Source organism: Thermobia domestica, unplaced genomic scaffold (assembly GCF_964235325.1).
Source record: "Thermobia domestica unplaced genomic scaffold, izTheDome1.hap1.1 HAP1_SCAFFOLD_153, whole genome shotgun sequence".
NCBI lineage: Eukaryota > Metazoa > Arthropoda > Insecta > Zygentoma > Lepismatidae > Thermobia > Thermobia domestica.
The window spans coordinates 9,887-29,312 of record NW_027655899.1 but is presented as its reverse complement, the minus strand read 5'-3'; the positions used below and the strand labels follow the sequence as shown (position 1 = coordinate 29,312).

The following is a 19,426-nucleotide window of genomic DNA, read 5'->3' as shown; positions in this document are numbered from 1 at the left end:
TAGTAAACTATCTCCAAAATTAATGCATAGAGTCATTGCGTGCATGTGTTTACCAAAAGTACTTTCACTGTCATGTAGCTACTCATCATCTCTAGCATTTGGCGAATTTTTATGCCTCAAATTCTTCATTTACAGATTATTTGGACAATTTTCCTTTAGTTCACTATGGCACAATTCTGTTCTTAACATATAGCGACTGGAAAGCAACAATGTAGTAATATTACATATTACTTTTAAGAAAGTAGTAAGTAACAGTTTTCCTTACCTTCGTCAGTGCTAGGAGCATATTCCGATCCACTAACACTAATATCACTCGTGTCTTCTTGAAATTCCATGTTATTACAGCTAGGTTTCTTGGCCCTTAGTTCACGATTGCTTCTGCTGGCAGCCATGTTCTACGTCTCTTAGTTCAGTGTGGCACAAATAAATACAGGTTATTTTCGAATGGTGATATTTTCGTTACCTGATGTCGCTATCTTACACACTCTTCCGGTGGTTCTCTCTGCCTCTACAAAATTGAACCATACCTACACTACCCAAATAATACTAAATCCGCAAATCGGCGGAAAGTGGAGTTGGTTCACTCTGGCTTTACACGATACATATATTACAAGAATTTCTGTGCACTTGTGTTGTGCTTTACCCAGGACACATCTTAGAACATCATGCACTAACCTATCACTATCAGCTGCACTAACTAACGTTCGGATACAGGGCATCCACCTGATGATCGATGTTTCCTCACAACGACGTTTGCCAAAGGTGATGGATTGCGTACATTAACCCCTGCAGTTTGACTATACCTGTGTTATGAGTATAAAGGTACACTCATGTGCAAAATGATTGTCGCATATATATAACTGTCTTCTTGTAAGAATATAATTTGATAATGATTTTGCAGGGTACTTTTAATACTGATGCTATGTGTATAATCTGGAAATGTACCTAGGTATATTTGTGGTAAATTTCATAGGAAAAGAATCGTAAATACGAAAATTAGAATGAGTAAAACAAAATGTTGCTAAATGAACAAGAAAGTTTTATTTTCGTTTTATTGCTCTTTAAGAAACACCGGGCGAATTTATCAAATTATATTCCTACAACAACATATTTATAGACATGCGACAATAATTTTGGACATGAGTGTACGTCCTCCCTTACTTTCATTGAGGTCTAGGTCCAAAGCTACACGTTTGCGAACATACATGTGCTTTGACTTTTTTCTTTTGTTTCCTTTGAGGAACGTGTCCCCGAAGTTTTGGGCAGGTGTTTCAGATAGAACGACCAGTGCTTATTAATCGCAATAGAAAATATCAGAGGGTACATCGAATCGAGCGTTCTGCTTGATGTACAAGGATTCTTATCGTGGTCCTTGGGGATATCTCCGAAAATTTTAAGTGGGAAAATCTAGATTAATGATAAGATAAACAACTTTTGTAGGAAAAAGAATCTTGTGTGGGGGCTCCGTTTCCGAAATGGGCACTATTTAACTACGTGTTCTGAACGAATCTCCTCGATTGTCACCGTCATATATTCCGTAAAGCAAAGTGAGGATGAATTTTGTCACAGTAGTGCAAATGGCGTGTGATGTTACAGCAAGGTTATATCCTCTTTGATGTAGTTTTTAAGGACATATGTGCATTTCTATAATTAAACTTCGTAAATGTCATACTATAGATAACATTCTGTAAGACTGTATAGATAAGCAGAGGAGTGCAGCAGCAAGGATACTTAGCGTGAAGCATCTCACAGTTGGCCGAACTTGTTCGCTCAGCTGATGTTGAATGTCTTTTAGGCACTTCATCAATCCAGTACAGTACAGAAACAACTTTTCCTATAATAGTTGTTTGTTTTCTGTGATCTTATCGGATGACGTACAGCGTTATTGAAAACTAGCTGAAATACCCATTCTTCGCATGGGGGCTGTATTTGGAAGTCAGCGCTTGTGGGGGTATCATCATTCATCTCAGCGACCGCGAAAACTATGGATTTGACACAAATATCGGTCATTTTGGATTATTTTTACATGTCTCGGTAACTCCTCCTCTCCCCCCACCCACCCGTAGGTGATCCCCGGCCCGGATACAATGATAGCTGAATTTGAAAGTTATCGCAAATTGAAATATCACCATTGATCTCAGCGACCGCGAGAACTGTGGATTTGACACTAATATCGGTGATTTTGGATTATTTTTACATGTCTCGGTAATCCCCCGGTGACCCCCGACCCGCAGCCGAATGGAGTGAATTTGGAAGTTAATGCGATCGGAGTTTCACCATTGATCTCAGCGACCGCGAAAACTATGAATTCGACAATAATATCGGTCATTTTCTACTACTTTTACATGTCCCGGTAACCCCCCTTCTCCCGAGACCCCCCCTGGTTCGAAATTTTAAAAAGCACTTCGTCTTGGTGTGGGGCGTGGACCAATGTACCCGTGACCCAAATTTGGTAACTCTCGGTCCACTCATCTGGTCCCCAGGCCACACACACTCAAATAAACTATTTTATTTATATTAGATGTTCAAATAACTGTCTAGGGTCCATGTGGGGCAAGCAGAACGCTCCTTCAATGTGACCGCTAACATTTTCCTAAATCATTTTTTGATTTATTCTTTTTATCTCTAGTGGTTTCTGAAAGAACTGTATATTTGTTTGATTATGCAAGAGCTTAAAGTTAAATGGTGCCCATATAGACAAGGAACTTTTCCCTAAAAAAGTTGTTCATTTTTTCATGATCTTTTCAATGATGTACTAGATGGTATGCCTTCGCATTTAAAATTTTCGGGTAATTTCGCATAACCACATGATAGAGAGCTTTGTGGGACAAGCAGAACACTTCAATCAATGAGCCCTTTGACATTTTCTTATTCTTACTTTCCATTTCAGCCTTTTATCTCCAGCTATTTGTGATTTATGTATAAGCACTGTTGTTTTATCTAAAATACCAAGTTTATCTTTTTTTATTTCTTCGTAGCCCCTCCCTTCTAATGAAGCATTTAGCGAAATGTATTATAGTGTTTACAGTACTTCTGAGTAATTTCATCGAAACGTTTTCAAAATTCTTAAAAGACGTGGAGTCGCTGAGAGGTCAGGAAATACGGTCGTTGAGTAATTTCCGGTTCAGGCCTTTTGAAACTTCCTTTGTACAGCAAGCGGTATGGTCATGCATTATATTTCAGCAGTGGTCAGGTATATAGCTTCCTAGGTCAGTGTTCAATTGAGGAAGTAAACAGGACAGAAGATAAGAATAATAATCTACACTCTTTCATTTATATGATCAGTTACTATTTTAAAAGTATGTACTGTTCTTTCTGCGCTACTGTTGTTCTCAGTTTAGTCTTAAACATATACACACTATAATGCTGTTTCACATCATCTTACTGACGTTTGCGGCTATAGCAACCACAGTCAAGAAACAGAGGCAACAACCTATCTGTGATTATTGTCGGTTACCCATCGGTTGTTAGATACAAAAAGAAGAAATTTCTCGTTATGAAAGATGTCTCATAATAGTGTTGCATACAGTTACCGATATGTCTAGATGTTTCATAAGGAGTTTCGAAGTAGGTTTTAATTCAGTTTTTCATGATGCAAATGAACATAGTTCTTTGTAGATCAGTGATAAATATTTTCGAATCAGTTTGTCCGGTAGTTACTGACTTAATAGCGTGTAAGATATGTAAACCATTTTTACTTATAACTATAGTAAAAAGTGTCTCAAGATAGGGAGCTTCGTCAAACCAATCGAAAAATTTCTGATCTGAGAAAAACAGTATCTAATTGCTGCTATATATTGGTATCTCGTGTAAATTTTCATGTGTAAAAACGCCTAACAAGCACAGTCAAGTACGTAGTGATTAATGTTTGAATTTGCAATATATGCTATTTATTTTGCGGTTTATTTCTTGTATTTAATATTATTTGTTCCATAAAAAAAAAAAATCCTTTCTTTTTCTCTTCAGACGTTGGTGCAAGGAACGAAAGGCATCTTTGTGCAATAAATTATAATAAAACTTCTGGCTTTGAAATAGTGCATGGACTTCTGGATCGAGTGATGCAGCTTCTGGAAATTTCACCTAGTGCAAATAAAGATAATCGTGGATATTTCCTGAGAGAAGCAGATGGTATGTTCACCAAAACAAACCAGTGGCGTATATTGGTTTGATGTCTTGGGCTACTACTAATCTATACAACACCTGTATAATAATAATAATAATAATAAATATTTATAATTTAGTTTCCGCATTAATATAAGTCTTCAAAATAAGAAAAAAAGCTTAAAATACACTTTCCTTTTATCAGGTAGATAAATATGATTTGTTCTTCACTAGGAAGATTTATATTATCTCATTAGTATTACGGAAAGACGATCGTACATTTCTACCTTCATTTGCTGCATGAAATGACCCTACATTTTGCTTTGGATATGTAGTAACTCTACTCACCAGAATAAATACAAAATGTGCGTGTAATAAAGAATGCTGAAGTAGGTGCGCCGGAGCTTGCTGCAATGGAAACTGCGATGCCGTGTGATAGTCCAATGGAGGTCCAGTAGAACATGCCCGGTGATGGCGGTACGGTATCTCTTAAGATGTGTACGCGTCAAAAATGGTCAGATATAAAGCGAACAATCTTCAGTATCACCAGTCTTTCCCATTCTATGCCTAAGCTTCACAGTAACTGATCGAGTCACCGTCTGGCGAGCGGTATTGTTGTGCCCCGCGACTTCTATAGCAACCCAACGATTTTGTTCAGAAAGGTAGTGGATCACCATACCGTACTTGCAATCTATGCAAAATTTCAAGAGGTTTCACTTTCAGAAGATATTCATTGTTCACCCGAGAGTGCAGCGTTGCATGCATTGATAACAAAGTAATCTAACCTTCAATAATACACTAATATCTCTGGTATGGTTGAAACGTTTTACTATTAGTTATGCAACCACTCATAACAACCCTACAATTCTCCATACTGTATCTTTGATTCCGTTTCCACTATCAACATGGCACACACGAATTGTACTTTAATATTAAATACTCTTTTCAACTCATTTTGACTGATCTTATTTCCAAACATAGCGGGAATTCACTAAGTCCTATGGGAAATCCCTTGCTGAATTGTTCTGGAGGTTTGATTTTGTTGGATACTACGTCTATAACTTGCTGCGTGCAATTCCACTCCGACTGTGTCAACATTATTCGTCTTTGTGTATCGCTTGTCGAAGTTCCGTGCCACGCTCATAATTTGTGATCGACGCCGTTTTCTAGTTTTTCCTATTTTTTTATGTCTACTTTCAATTCCCAAACGCTGTCATAGGAATTACGGGACACCCGATATATATATATATATATATAATATTATGAAAATCACTAGTGTGTTACTTATGGCAAGACATCATCAAAAGGAAAATGGTGAACAACAACCAAGCCTAGGCGAGAGGGTTGCCGGATATTGAAGAGTATTGTCACAAAGTAAAATAGAGCTAATACTACACAACTGACTCTTGAACTCATAACATCTGGCACAGCTTGCCAAATCTCAACGTTCACGAATTACGATTTTGAAACCTCTAACCAGCTCCAGCCCGGTGACACAAGAAAGATTGTGTCAAAAACAAGTCATAGATCGTCGATGATTGGAAGACAGTAATGTGGTCTGATAAATCATCTTCCTTCTTCTTTCCAACAACAATCAATGTTTATATATGGCAGACATCCAAAGAGGTTTAGACTTCAGACTGCGTACTTCCTACCATTAAACATGGGACATGGCTGAATGCTGATTTGGGTCACAGTTTCATGGTGTGTCGTTAGTCCCATTGTTAGTCTGAAAGTTCGAATTAGTGACAGTATGTATGAGAATATTGACAGTGATTATGCAAACATCTTAGATAATCAGGTGCGTCCTATTGTATAGATTTCGTTCCATTACAACGATGCGGTCATCTAAGATGACTGTACACTGATAAGTGAAGACAAACCTGTTGAGACCTGGCGTAAGGAACATTAGAGTGAAGTTTAACATTTCCGCTGCTTCACAGTCTCCTGACTTCAACATTATGGAACACTTGTATTTTCAGAGTACTTCATTAAAGTATTTCCATTATTTTGATAACTAAATGCATGCGTAAAATTTGTCAGTTTATATAATTCCGAACATAAATTTGTTCAGAGGTTGTTCAACCTACGTTTGGCCGATTTCGTTCCTTCCCCCTCCCGGGCAGAATGGACTCACCCGACCTGGCTCGTGGCATCCTGCAGTGTTGTGCAGTGACTTCCTGGGAACGGAGTTGTTCTGAGTGTCGTGTTAAATTTGTTTCCAAGTGTGTGAGTTTCCGCTCTGTGACCAAAATGCCGCCCAAACTAAGCCGGTTTTGGGAAGGCTATGTTGCGGCTCTTTATGACGCCCACTTTAGTGTTTCTGTCATTAGAAAACAGTGCAAAAAGAATGGTTGCAACATCAGTTTAAGTGGAATAAAAAATGTTATTAAAAAGTACAAGGGCAACGAAGCTCCACCATTTGGATCACCAACGAAGTTGCCTAGGAAGCGGGAATGCACCAAGGCCACCTCCATCATGCAGAGGAAACTTCGCAAAATGGCAATGCAAGAAAATCCGCCAACACAAAAGTGTATGGCTTATCATCTTGACGTCTTTGGGGACTGTGAGCCGGACGTTACACCATCAACTCAAGCTGGAAAAAGTCATGAAAGCTCGCGGCCATCTTCTAACTGATGCCCACCAAAAGGAACGAAAGTGTAACGCCCGGAAGCTGTACGAACGGCATTTGGCAAAACAAAGGTAAATGTACGTCGGAACGCTCGATGAAGCATGGATTTACCTTTCCGACTGCGGCAAATCGAGAGCCATCATGTACCGAGAGAAAGGCGCCAAGAACTTCAGAACGTGAGTCCGTGTCTGTAAAGAATCCTTTCCAAATGGGTTCATGGTCGTTACTGGTTACTGTTACCGACGTAAACTGAAGATTCGTAGGGTGGCGAAAAACTGCAAAATAAATTGGCAGTATTTTCAGGAGCAGATCATGCGGCCGATCTACAAGCATGAGATTCCAACAATGTACGGAAATGACGCCAATGTGGTGCGCATTCACATGAACAAGGTCTCATCACATACCTCACGATCGTCCCTCGCATTCTACAGGGAGATGGAGGAGGCAAGTGGTATACAGGTGATACCTTTCAATGAGGTACGTGTTAAATCTCCAGATGCAAGTTCTATTGACTATTGTTTATTTGGATTGCTGAAGCGGGCTTTGGGAAAACGGCGTGTGACAACTGTGGAAGAACTTTGGAAAGCTGTGCAAAGGGAATGGGACAAGATTCCCCTCCCAGTTCTTCAGAGAAGCGTATTACAGTGGAAATTACGCTGTCGGGCTATTGTTAGGAACCAAGGGAAACACATGGAATACTTTCGGACCTGGTGCCATGGATTCTTCTAAATTTTTAGGTAAGTCGAAATTGGCCAAATGTAGATTGAACAACCTCTGTAGTACTTACATACTACTTAATGGAATAGTAAGTATTTTCAAGGTGTTGCTCATAGATAAATTTTTCGTGCTTGAAGGCATAGTGGTTCAGTCATCTGTAATCCGTTGTCATGTTGGTTTCGTAGCAGTTGAGAATAATCTACGTGCGGTTTCTCGGAATTTTCACGTTTCTCTTCACTTTATCGTAGTTTCAGAACTTACTCATCATATTCGTTAATTCATATTTACAGTACAATTTACCAAACATCACAGTGGTTTTGGATACTTACTACGGACAGTGGTGAAACTTTTAGAAGTAACTTAATATGTTCTTTTTCTTTTTTTCTGAATAACTTTTTAATTGCGTAAAGATTGGATGTTCAGTAGCGAACATAGTTAGATATTGTTCTTTAGAAAAATAAATGAGTATAGTTTATCTATTACGTTTTCCTGTTTTAGTTGAATAGGAATATTATGTTTTCTGAAAATTATGCTAATAAAAAATTTTACTTTCAGATCCTACATTTTTCCCAGGCCGTTGTGCGGAAATAGTAGTAAATGGAAATGTGATTGGCGTGCTAGGAGTTCTTCATCCTGAAGTGATTACGAAGTTTGAATTGTCTCTTCCTTGTGCTTGTTTTGAAATAAGTATTGAGCCGTTCGTTTGACAGTCAATATACAATATGTGATTTGGTAACGTGTACATTAATGGAATAAAAACTCTTGATAAAGACTTTTTTTTTTTTTTTAATAGTAGTTCATTACTGTAGTAATTTATTATAATGGGTTAGCCTGAAAGCAATTTTCTTTGAGCATAACTAAATCTGCCAAGTTTTAGTACTTTTGTAACTTAAGCGGAATGATTTTTTTAAAAGAAAAGTATTATTATCTAGATCTCACGAAAGTTTTAACGGTAGCTCCATAGTAACTTAATTTTCGTAAAAAGTTCGACAATTATGTTCGTGTTTCTACCTTAGAGTTTCAGATTGAAATTATTTAATATTTGAAAAAAGTCAGCAAGATATGAAAGAGAAATACAAATATATCATCAGTAAAAGAAGTATAAAGTTCATCTTTTCCTACACTTAAGAGAAATATTTCCACATCTGTTTTACGCTCGTACCACCTACTTAACATTTACCTTTCGACAACCAACGAACTTCGGTATGGAAAAATAGTTTTATGTTCAGTACTGAGGCCGTCATACAAAGCCTCAAAGCAACGAGTGTTCAGAACACTTGACTTAACAAAATTAACAGTTTTAATAGCCAATGATAATGCCTGCTTCAGGTTTTCTGGTAACATCTTTGCATCTAAGGCTTGCCTCTGAATTAAGCAGTGCTAGCCAACAATAGTAAGATTTCTGTCCTTTCCCAGCTTCTGTAAATGCAGACCACGAATCTAACATTGCTGAAGCTCCATTAGTACATATTCCTACAACTCTGTCCCAAGACAAATCATTTTTAACACAAAAATTACTGATAGCAGAAAAGACACCAGAACCTTTGAATGATGTCTTCAACGTTTTTGAAAACTAACCATTCCATTAACCGTTCTTCCATTAACCTCTTTTCATTTAGGAACCACCAGTACACTATTAAATTAAAACATTGAGATATATCCGTGGAATCATCACAGTGCAGGGTAAACTATGGAGATTGTTTTACCTCTTCAGCTATCTTATCTTTTAAATCTAAGACCATTTCATTAAATTATCGTAAAATATTGTCTGAAAGCGATATTTTGTCAATCTTATCGGGTTTTCTTCCCCAAGTACTATTTTGGTTTCCTCAGTGGCGTGGCGTGATACTTTCAGAATTGTTACCGGTTGTTGATATTACAAGTATCTCTAGTTTTTCAATATCAGAAAATCTAGTACTTTTTTTTCTTTTAGCGTATCAATCATTTCAGACTATAGGCATTGGCAACGATTTTTTAGGGGGGGGGAGTCAAATTCCACTTCATTTACCTTGATCTTTTTGAAAAGTGTGGCTCTTCAGGTTCTTCAATTATTTACTAAATATAATCGAAACCGTGTCTCAATGATCTTAGATATTCTTCAAAGTCAGCTTTTTTTTTCTGCAAAAACTTACATCATGAATTTCCTTCTCTAAGATATTGAACAAGATTTCTTATCTTGATCCTATAACATAAAACAGGTCAAGTAAAAAAATTGAAGTCAAAACTTTAAAGGGTTTGGTAGAATTTTGCTGCACTAACTCTGGTTTGAGAATCTCATTCGTCGATGTTTTTGTCATGGATTTAAAGAGTCCTAACAGTTCATCTTTAAAGCTATACAGCACATCATTTATCCTACTTCTATAGTTCCACCTTGTGTTTGAGGCTGTTGGAATACTTTTATTGACTACACAGGTCGGTAGCCAGCCCAAAAATGTAGGGGGGCCGGCTGAAGTTAGGGGGGCCCATCCAACCTTATTATAGTTCATTTCCAAGCCTACCTTGAAAATTTTAGAGGGGGTAGCAAAAATCTACGAGGACCGGCTCCCCTAAACCCCCCTGGATACGGGCCTGTGACTACACAGTCCAAAGCATTTGTTCTTTTTGAAGACTTCGAGAATAAAGAAGCAAGTTACGACATAGTTTTAGAAAAAACTTACACCCTTTTGCATAGTCAACGGACTTTTCTAACTCTAATGGGCATGACAATGAAAAAATAGACTTTTGTACAAGTATATCTTTGTTTAACAAGAGGTTGCTGCTTCCTACCTCACCAACCATAACCGAAGCTCCATCGTATGTTTGAGCAACAAGTTTTCCGTATTGAAAACTAGTCAGACTGTCAAACACAATTTGGGACAGTCAAACTACGGTATGATGAAGACGATTGCACCGTTCTCTTTCAACACATCGAACTGCATCAAAGTGCAAATTCAACTAGTACGCTAGAGGCTAAAGCTGGAAATTTGCTGAATCGAAAGTATTCTATATAGTGAGGCAGTTTAGCTAGGATATTTCAACATATTGTGCACTTTTTGATAAAAGCACCAAATTTGGCACAGAGCTATACATATGTAAGATGAACAAATTTGGATGTGGAGGCATCGGCCAACTGACCCCTGACGGCCGTGGTGGCCATTTTCTAAAATGGCTGTCATTGGACACCCGAAAGACAACAGAAGTTAGATAAAGTTTGTTGCTGAAGATTTTAATAGATACTTTGAAGAAAAGTATGCCAGATAATTTGTAAGTTATATACACAGTTAGTTCATAATTTTACATTTCAGAGCATTCCCCGTCCCAAGCACACAGTGGTGTGCATTCCGGACTGGCCTTCTTGCGCTTGCACATTTTCATGCAGTCTTTGCATTTGCGAGAGGCGAGCTCCCAGCAGATCTTGGATGCTTCAGGTAGCGTTGTCCATAGAGGTTCATACACGCCGCTGGTCTTGATCAAACCCCAGTCGGTTGGTGATGGCAGTGTTGGTGCAGGAACCATGGCCTGATCCCAGACATGTAAGCCTTGATATACTGCTCTTCGGACGTGCTGCTCTTGTCGGTGGGATCAGCTGGACGTTGTTTTTTCTTTGCAAACAGTTTGCGACGTGCCTTGTCAATGTCCGTTTCTGTGCTTGTTCTGTCATAAAGCAGTATGATGAACCTTTCAATTATATGTATGGCGTCTTCATTAATACGATCTGGTGCAGTGGAAAGAAGAGTGAGCGTCTGCGTGAGCTCAGGTAGCACTGTCCACACTGCCCATGCTGCCCTCTTTCCACGTCCGGCGAAGCAGGAGACCGTGTCGCAGCCCGTCAAAGCATGAAACATCGGTAGTGCCTAAGCTTTTTCAGGACCCAGAGCTCGAGCAATTTCATGGGCTGTCAAACAGCGGAACGTCTTCCCCGAGTCGAAGGATACCCACACTTCAGTTTCTTCATTCAAGGTGCGTGCCAGAGCCATCGCCAGGATAACAGTATCAGTGTCAACTGTGCAGATGAGGATCTTATTGTGACCATTGTGAGCAGCGTGGGCGGCATACAACATAATACGGGTATCGGCCTCCTCGTGGTTGCAAGGTGCCAGGGCTGAAGTATCCAAAAGCGCTGACTTTCTTAAGACATCATCTCCTTTAGTGATGAGCAGCTCCTTATCTTCAAGCTGGAATGAGTCGTAGAGGATGTCAGAGAGGAAGATGAACAGCTCTGTCTTGTTTTCGTAGATACTGAGGAAGCTGGCCCAGTTCCTGGGTATAGTTGAATTACCCGCCACTCGTTTTTTCATCCCTTTACCCGCTAAACTCTTGCTGCACCTTTCAACGAGTTTCTTATGTAGCGGTCCCACACCAGGTCCAGTCGCGTGGCTTGATGAAATTTTGAGAGTATGTGAGGCACAAAAACTTGCTGAGCATATTCTTTGAAGGTTTTTTTTTTCGTAGCAGGCTTTAGCAACTGGGTGATGACTGCTCCATCTAGGACAATCCAGCTTGTTGGAGGAACCTCAAACATAGGTTGACTGAAGTCTTCTAGACAACTGAGAAGATCACTTTTTACACCAAACCGGATGCCACCGCCGTCCGATAGTGCAGGAGGGAAAGCTTGGTTTTCATGTTTGAAGAATTCCTCTATATTTCCATCCCGGTTCTGGCATCCAATATATAGACGAGAGAAGAGGTTCACGTCGTTTCTGAGGGATTTCATTTGCTGTTTGCCCTTCGCTTGAGATTTTGTTGTAGGCTGACCAAATATTTTAATATTGTTTCTTTTGATAGGATCATGTATGGATTTCGTTCTCTCCACCAGGCGTTCTCTGACATATTTGTCAAACTGCACCTGTCGCACTTTATATGCATGACGGAGGTCGTCTACAGCTCGACATGGCGCGATCTCCTTGGTGTTGAGTACCAACAGATCTTGACTATCCTCTTCAAATGGATTCCCATAGTCTTCCATCACTTTGATTATTGACTGTACATCTTTAAGGAAAGCAGTTTGCATACTCGATGTCTGGTCATGATGCTTTGTGTCTTTTGAACGTTCTTGGTTAGAGTCCTGGAACTCTTCGATGAGCCTGGCAACCTCTCGTCCTGCCACCATCCACCGTCGCATTGCGCTGGGATTGTCAGTCAGACCTACTGCACCCCCATCTCCTTTTATGGCTGCAATGTTCTGTTCGTGGGCCTGATCGATAGAGACTGTGGAATTGTGGACTGTGAAATTCCCTCCGAAGGATTCATCGGCGATCTCAGGGTGTTTAGTCGGCAGTTCCACTATGTCTCGCAGATGCACAGGAATCCAGCGCGCGTAGTTGGTGTGATCCTTGGTATGGAACCACACTGCTAGTTCTTTGAGGGCATCGACGTACATAGCAAACGATGCTTGGCGCAGAGAGCGCACGTACACTAAGATCGTCAGTTCCAATTCCAGTACAGTTGCCCAATAGTGGAACTGGGGGCAAGTCTCCACCTTTTGATGGCACTACTCTGCGAACTCAAGCTGCTTGGTGCTGGCGTCACGCAACTGGTCAATGTAGTGGTTGTATGCGTTCTGCTGCAGGGTAAAGAGGGCTGCTCCTGTTACTTAATGCGCTCTCCTGGTTCGAGTGACATGGGATGCCCGCAGGAAATAATCCGCAGTCCCGGCACTGGTGATCTCTGCTTCAAGCAATGCTTGCACCCATCCGCTATCTCGCAACAAGCCACCAATGGTCTTCAGCGCTGCCATCTCGATCTGAAGACCTCCGAAGAGGATGACGAACTTCTCTTCACCGTACACCTGTGGCCACTTCCATTGGATTTGCTTTGCCAGTGCAAAAAGCGGTTGGTAGAATGTGAGCACTGGAATCTGACCAGGGTTAAGATGTTCCACTGCGTTCCTGACGACATCCATGGAGTGCTTGATCATAGCGACGGTATGGGCACTCTCCAGGAAGAATGGGAGTAGTGAGGTGGGGCATGTAGCCCGACTTGTGTTACTGGACTGTAGACTTGAGTGGTATGCAGCCCATGAAGTGTTTTCTAATGGAAAACTTTCTTTTACGGCTAATTGGGTGTGCTCTAGCCAAAGATACTCTGTTTCAATATGTTGCTTGAGGCCGCTGCTGCCTCTCAGGGATGTCACGTTGGTGACCGGTACTTTGTGTTCTTGATGCTGCTGTTGACGGATGGAACGTCTGTATAGTATTGTGGCAAACGGTCAACTGATTTGAGGCCTCTTTCGTCCGACCCTCCGAGGATACTGATACAGCGGTCAACACCGGCTCCATGGAAGGCAGGATGTTGCACCAGCGAAATAGCAGTCCCATGAAATGACTGTTTTGATGTCGTAGAACTTGGATTATGGTCGATGTTGTCTGCTGCGGCTGTGGTGAAGACTTTGGCTCTCATCTTGGGAGGGCAGACTACTTGCTTCTGATGGTAGAGGAGGCAGGCCCTGTTCTCCAACTGTGCGGAGAGGGACAGGACTCGGTCGTAGGAAATAGAAATTCCCGTGTGTGATAGCTTGTCGACTAGCTCCCTTTTACGAGTGTGTGCATGTAGCGTGAGTCCGATATAAATGGGAAGTGACGTCTCCTGCGTGGTGGCGTACCGGACTGGTCGAGACGTACTGCCTATGTCGGCTCTTCGGTGCTTCACACAATGAATTTGAGGAGTTGGCTGATAGACAGTGCCGCTTGTGTAGTACTTTTTCTAAGGTCTTTGATACTTGATCCTTCCAAGATCATAGTGACTAGGGCAAGCAACACGGATGGCATGGAGTCCTGTTGACATTCTGGAGGAAATTCGTTGAACACATTGTCATCTCCGAAGATGTGGCGTCGTACAATTTGGGCAGCGCGCGCCAGATGGACAGCATCAGTATCTGTATCCAGTTCACAAGCCTTTGCCAAGGCATCGCCGAGGTCTTCATTAAATGCAAGCAGGATATCGCGACCCTGATGCTGTACACACATGTTAGGAAGGTAAGCAAGCAGTCTCTGTTTAAGACGGGTCGTGCGCATTCTGCCTTCATACTTGATTCCCAACATTTGTTCTATCCGCGAAACATATAACTGGGCCAGGTCTGCAAGTTTGAAAACCGGAGCCGTCTCGCCTTTCGATAAAACTTCTTCAAGAAACACGACCAGTTCTGCCACGCCCAGCTATTGCTTGTTGATCATATGAACTTTACGAGACATTTCCGTAATCTTCCGAACGCGGTTGTACAAATTCACGAGACAATTGCGGTGGTACTTCGCATCCTGTGCAATCATGTACCCAGCGTTGAGTTTCGTCTGTGGTCAAGGTCTTTGAACCTTTTGAGATATCCTGCGAGAATGCTGTAGCTGCTCCCCTTGTCTTTACGTGTATTCCTGGATGGATATGTTAGCGACTCTTGCGTTACTTCTTGACATATGAAGCATAATGACCAGTCTGTCTCTGTTCTTGCTATTCGGCCGGAGGTAGAATGTACTGTTTCTGCTTCTTCACCACGAGGCTTCACGAGTTTTGAAGACCTTTGACATTGTTCTGGAAACAGAGAAGGAAGAATGAGTAAATGTGTAAATTAGTATTAAAAAGCAGCATATTTCGAAATTTCAAAGCTAGTTCAAATTAGTGATTGTTTATAATAGTCCGGCAGTTTAGCTGGATGTTTCAACATATTATGCACTTTCTGATAAAAGCACCAAAATTTACACTCCGGTAATATCGTATCTCAAGTGACACACCGGGAAAGATTTTATAATTTTCCCAAAATTGTGGTTGTATCTGTAGTTATACAATGAGAATGAAAGAGTTAAGTATTACTGTTGTAGATGTTGCGCATACATATACAAGGTCGGATCCAAGTGGGGGCTAGGAGTCTATAGCCCCCTTTACGCTCAGGTTTACACTGGATAAAATGGGCTTCAATTCAACTTTACACTGGATAAAACGGCAAATTATGGTTTAGCCCCTCCCTTGATCGTATCCTGGATTCCCCACTATATATATATATATATATATATATATATATATATATATTACAAGACGGCATGTTTTTATTGAAAACATTCACTAAAACATTCAGCAACAAACTTTATCTAATTTCTGTTGTCTTTCGGGTGTCCACTGGCGGCCATTTTGGAAAATGGCTACCACGGCCGCCAAGGGCCAGTTGGCCGATGGCTCCACATCCAAATTTTTTCATATTATATCTGTCTACCTGTGTGCAAAATTTGGTGCTTTTATCAAAAAGTGCACAATAGGTTAGCTAACCCGCAGTACTAATACTAAATTAAGAACAAAATATTTCCAACTTAAATAGCATAAATCCTAAATAATAATAATAATAAATATTCGAATTAGAAGGAGCGCCGGGAAACATGTACTTCTCTCTAATTATCATTACTATGAAATTGTATACTATTAAGACAATGAAAGAACTTTACGAATACGGAAATTACAGCTAAGTTTCCATACTTGGATTAGGAAGCAAACGAAACAGTATAGTTGAATCACACTGCCAGCTCGATCCTCTTAGCGAGAGGAGAACGAGTAGAATAAACATGCTGATGATATTCTAGATTCTCCTTGTTTTGCCAGGGAACGTTCCTATTTTTTTCTGTTCAACTCAGCCGAACGGTAACATAAGGGCCATTCCGAACGTCCAAATACGAGCGCGCAGGATGCTTGTGGCTGGCACGCTGAAAGGTACTTCTGGAGTGAATGACTGCTATCGGGGTTCGCGTTACCTCTGAAATCTGCGGTACCAACAACAGTGTGTTCCTATTTGGCGCTGGCAGTGTAAATGCGGCATAAGCCGTCCGAACTTTTAAAAAAAAAAAAAAAAGAAAAAAAAAGAAAGAAAGAAAAGGAAAATATGTAAACATCTTCCCATGTTGATGAAATTTAGAGACATGAAAACAACGAAAACTTTCATATTTTTACCGTTACAGCCGGTAACAGCGGTAATATGCACTACACGTCCCTGGTTGCCCTCAAGTACGCAAGTCTCTCACCAATAGTATGAGATTATTTATCTTTATGACTATGAGAAGAGAAAGTTCATATAATGTTTCCATTATCTTCTCATTTTGCTTGTGAAAGGTTCTAGAGGAATCTAACTTTATAAGCTATAGCGAGTTTCTTTTCGCAATAAAAAATTCTTTAAACTTGTCTTTGAGGGCTGGACGTACTGTTGACAAAACGTCTTTCCAATCGGAAGGGGCGGAGAGCATCATTATTAAGGAAAGCATAAAAACACTGAAATATATCCGTACAATCATCACAGTGCAGGCAAACAATGGAGATTGTTTTACCTCTTCAATCACCTGCGCAACAAACATGCACAGCGTGCGAATATCTTAATTGAAAATAAAGAAATAGATTACGTGAAATGAACCAAGCTCTTAGGCAATTGGATGGATAAAAATCTCTTCTGGGAATGTAAATATAACTAAACTTAATAAGAAATTAAATCAAATTTATTTCGCAATTAAAGTACTTGAAAACGTGTTAAAATATTGTATTTTAAGAACAATTTACTTTGGATCATTCAAAACGAATTTAACATTATGACATTATATTTTGGGGTAATGCGTATAAAGCCAAAGTGATTTTTACAATACAGAAACGAATAGTAAGAGAAATGGCAACTGCTAAACCAAGAGCTCACTGCAAACCAATGTACAGGGTGTTTCAAAACAATACCTACAACGTTTGGGAGGTGATTCCTGACACCAAAATAAGACACAAAGTATAGATCAACCTGGGTGCACAAATGCTTCCTTTCGGAGTTATAGGCTGTCGAAAACATAAAGAAATGAATTTTAAAGGTCCATAGCTCCAAAATTATGGGACCTACCATAGTCGCGTCAAGACTTCACTTAGGAACTAGTATGTGATCTATCCAAATATCCATGTTTCAGAATCCTAAGGAACTCGCGCAACATTTTTTATAGAATGAGTTTGGCTACAGGGATATAATTTGAAGTACTCTCCAACTACCTCTATAAAAAATGTGGAGGTATCGCAGGATTCTGTAACTTGTATTTTTGGATAGCGCACATATTGGTTCGTAAGTGGAGTCTTGACCCGACTACGATAGGTCCCATAGTTTTGGAGATAAAAACCTTTAGACTTCAATTTTTCATGTTTTCGGCAGCCTATAACTCGGAAAGTAAGCATTTGTGCACCCAGGTTGGTCTATGCTTTTTGTCTTATTTTGGTGTCAGGAATCACCTCCCAAACGTTGTCGTTGTTGTTTTGAAACACTCTGTGTATATATATATATATAAAATATGTATTCCAATACTGCAGATATATAGTTTACGTTATGTTTATTACTCAGAAGCACAATAGCGACACTGATGAAACAAGAAGGAAAGCCTGTTATCAATCTATCACTAATCAGTTTCAAAATACGTAATGCGAGCTTTTCATACATTAATTGTTACCAACAGTGCCAAAAATAAATACTGAATATTGTTCTGCTCTCTTTCGTCATTACCCGTTTTAAAACTGTTAACAATTAAGATTAGTTTGTTTTCATTCCTAAAAGGGTTCTCGGTGTGCTTGAAAGTATTAAAAAACAACAAAACAAAAAAAATTGAAAGTAATATCTAAACAATTCATAACTAATTTACAAGGAGTCAAGAGGGTATACTAAATTGCGATTTTTGTTATTATTTAACTTAGAAATATTATAAATATTATAAGCAACAAAGAGGCGTTCGTACAAACGCAAAATAACTTTCTAGTAAGAACTGTGGTTTCATAAAAAAAAAACAGCTATTATTATTATTATTATTATTATTATTATTATTATTATTATTATTATTATTATTATTGACTTCAAAATTCAAAGCTGTATCTGAGGTCGCAGAAGTCAGCCAAAACCCACGTATGATACACCTCGATACACCTCGGCGTCATGGTGCCTTGCTCAAGCTCCACTAGGCACATGGATGCTCACGTGAATGTTCCCCAGAGCTTAATTAAGCCGCCGCCAGTTTGTCTCCGACCCGCAGTACAGGTGTCAAGGAGTTATTCTCTTGCAACACGACGGATTCGCACCCTCCCATCGTCATGATGAAGTTATAGGGATTCATCAGACAATGCAACGCTCTACCACTGCGCCAAGGTCCAGTGGCGATAGTCACGTGTTCGTTTCAGTAGTAGTTGCCGATGTTGTTTTGTGAACATTCGCACATGGATGGGTCGTCGGTTGCGGAGGCCCATCGTTGGGAGTGTTCGGTGCACTGTGTGTTCAGACACACTTGTACTTTCCCCAGCATTAAAGCCTGATGTTTGTTCCGCCACAGTTCGCTGCCTGTCCTGTTTTACCAGTCTGCCCAGCCTACAACGTCCGACATCTGTAATAAGGTAGGGGGCGCCCAATGATATTTGATAGTACTTCTTTACCTGTAAAAACTTGAACGGCCCGGTAAGTTTGTGTAGGGTAATTAACAAGCACATAGTACACACCACCCGTTTAGGGAAACTTTGATAAATAAAGCATTTCTATAGTTCATACAGGATATTTTGGTGCTTAAGAATGGTACTCTGATTTGAGAAGAGTTTCTTTAAGTTAACTGTCATAAAATAACAGACCAACTTTTCAGTCCGGAGTGAAGTCGCCTACTTATAGCTTTCATAAAACCATAACTTGTAACCGATTTTCTTTAACGCAGCTAAGTTGTGCTTTAATCATGAGAGAGCAGAACATGTGTTTTCTTACATCATACTCCCTCAACTCTTAAAGACAATTTCATTAATCAGAAAGCTGTCTGTCCTAAAGTCCTAAACATGGAATGGTCTATAAACAGACTCTCCATCAAAAAGGCTAATTCTGTTACTTATAAGATTGAGTTGGTTGAATATAAGAAAATTCCTCTCACCAGAGAAGTGAAGCGCCTTCAGCAGAAACTTCGTTTGAGGTTAAGTTTCTACAAAAACAGTCGTCAAGTTCTCGCGCCGAAAACTGAGTCCAGTATTCTTTAAGTTCGCACTCAGTTGAATGCA

General features: G+C 40.0%; 2 protein-coding genes across 2 annotated transcripts in view; one reads left to right on the top strand and one right to left on the bottom strand.

The window, feature by feature from the left end:
• beta-PheRS (phenylalanine--tRNA ligase beta subunit) overlaps nucleotides 1–8,222 on the top strand; it is a 90,804-nt gene extending 82,582 nt beyond the window's left edge. Inside the window, exons 11-12 of the mRNA XM_081747270.1 lie at nucleotides 3,967–4,128; nucleotides 8,006–8,222. Coding sequence (XP_081603396.1) covers nucleotides 3,967–4,128; nucleotides 8,006–8,157 — 314 coding nt within the window. The 3' untranslated portion in view covers nucleotides 8,158–8,222. The remainder of the gene's footprint in view (nucleotides 1–3,966; nucleotides 4,129–8,005) is intronic.
• Nucleotides 8,223–14,073: 5,851 nt separating this feature from the next.
• LOC145676469 (uncharacterized) lies at nucleotides 14,074–14,442 on the bottom strand. The gene has a single exon (XM_081747271.1). The coding sequence runs from the start codon at nucleotides 14,440–14,442 to the stop codon at nucleotides 14,074–14,076; it is 369 nt and encodes a 122-aa protein (XP_081603397.1).
• Nucleotides 14,443–19,426: the final 4,984 nt, after the last annotated feature.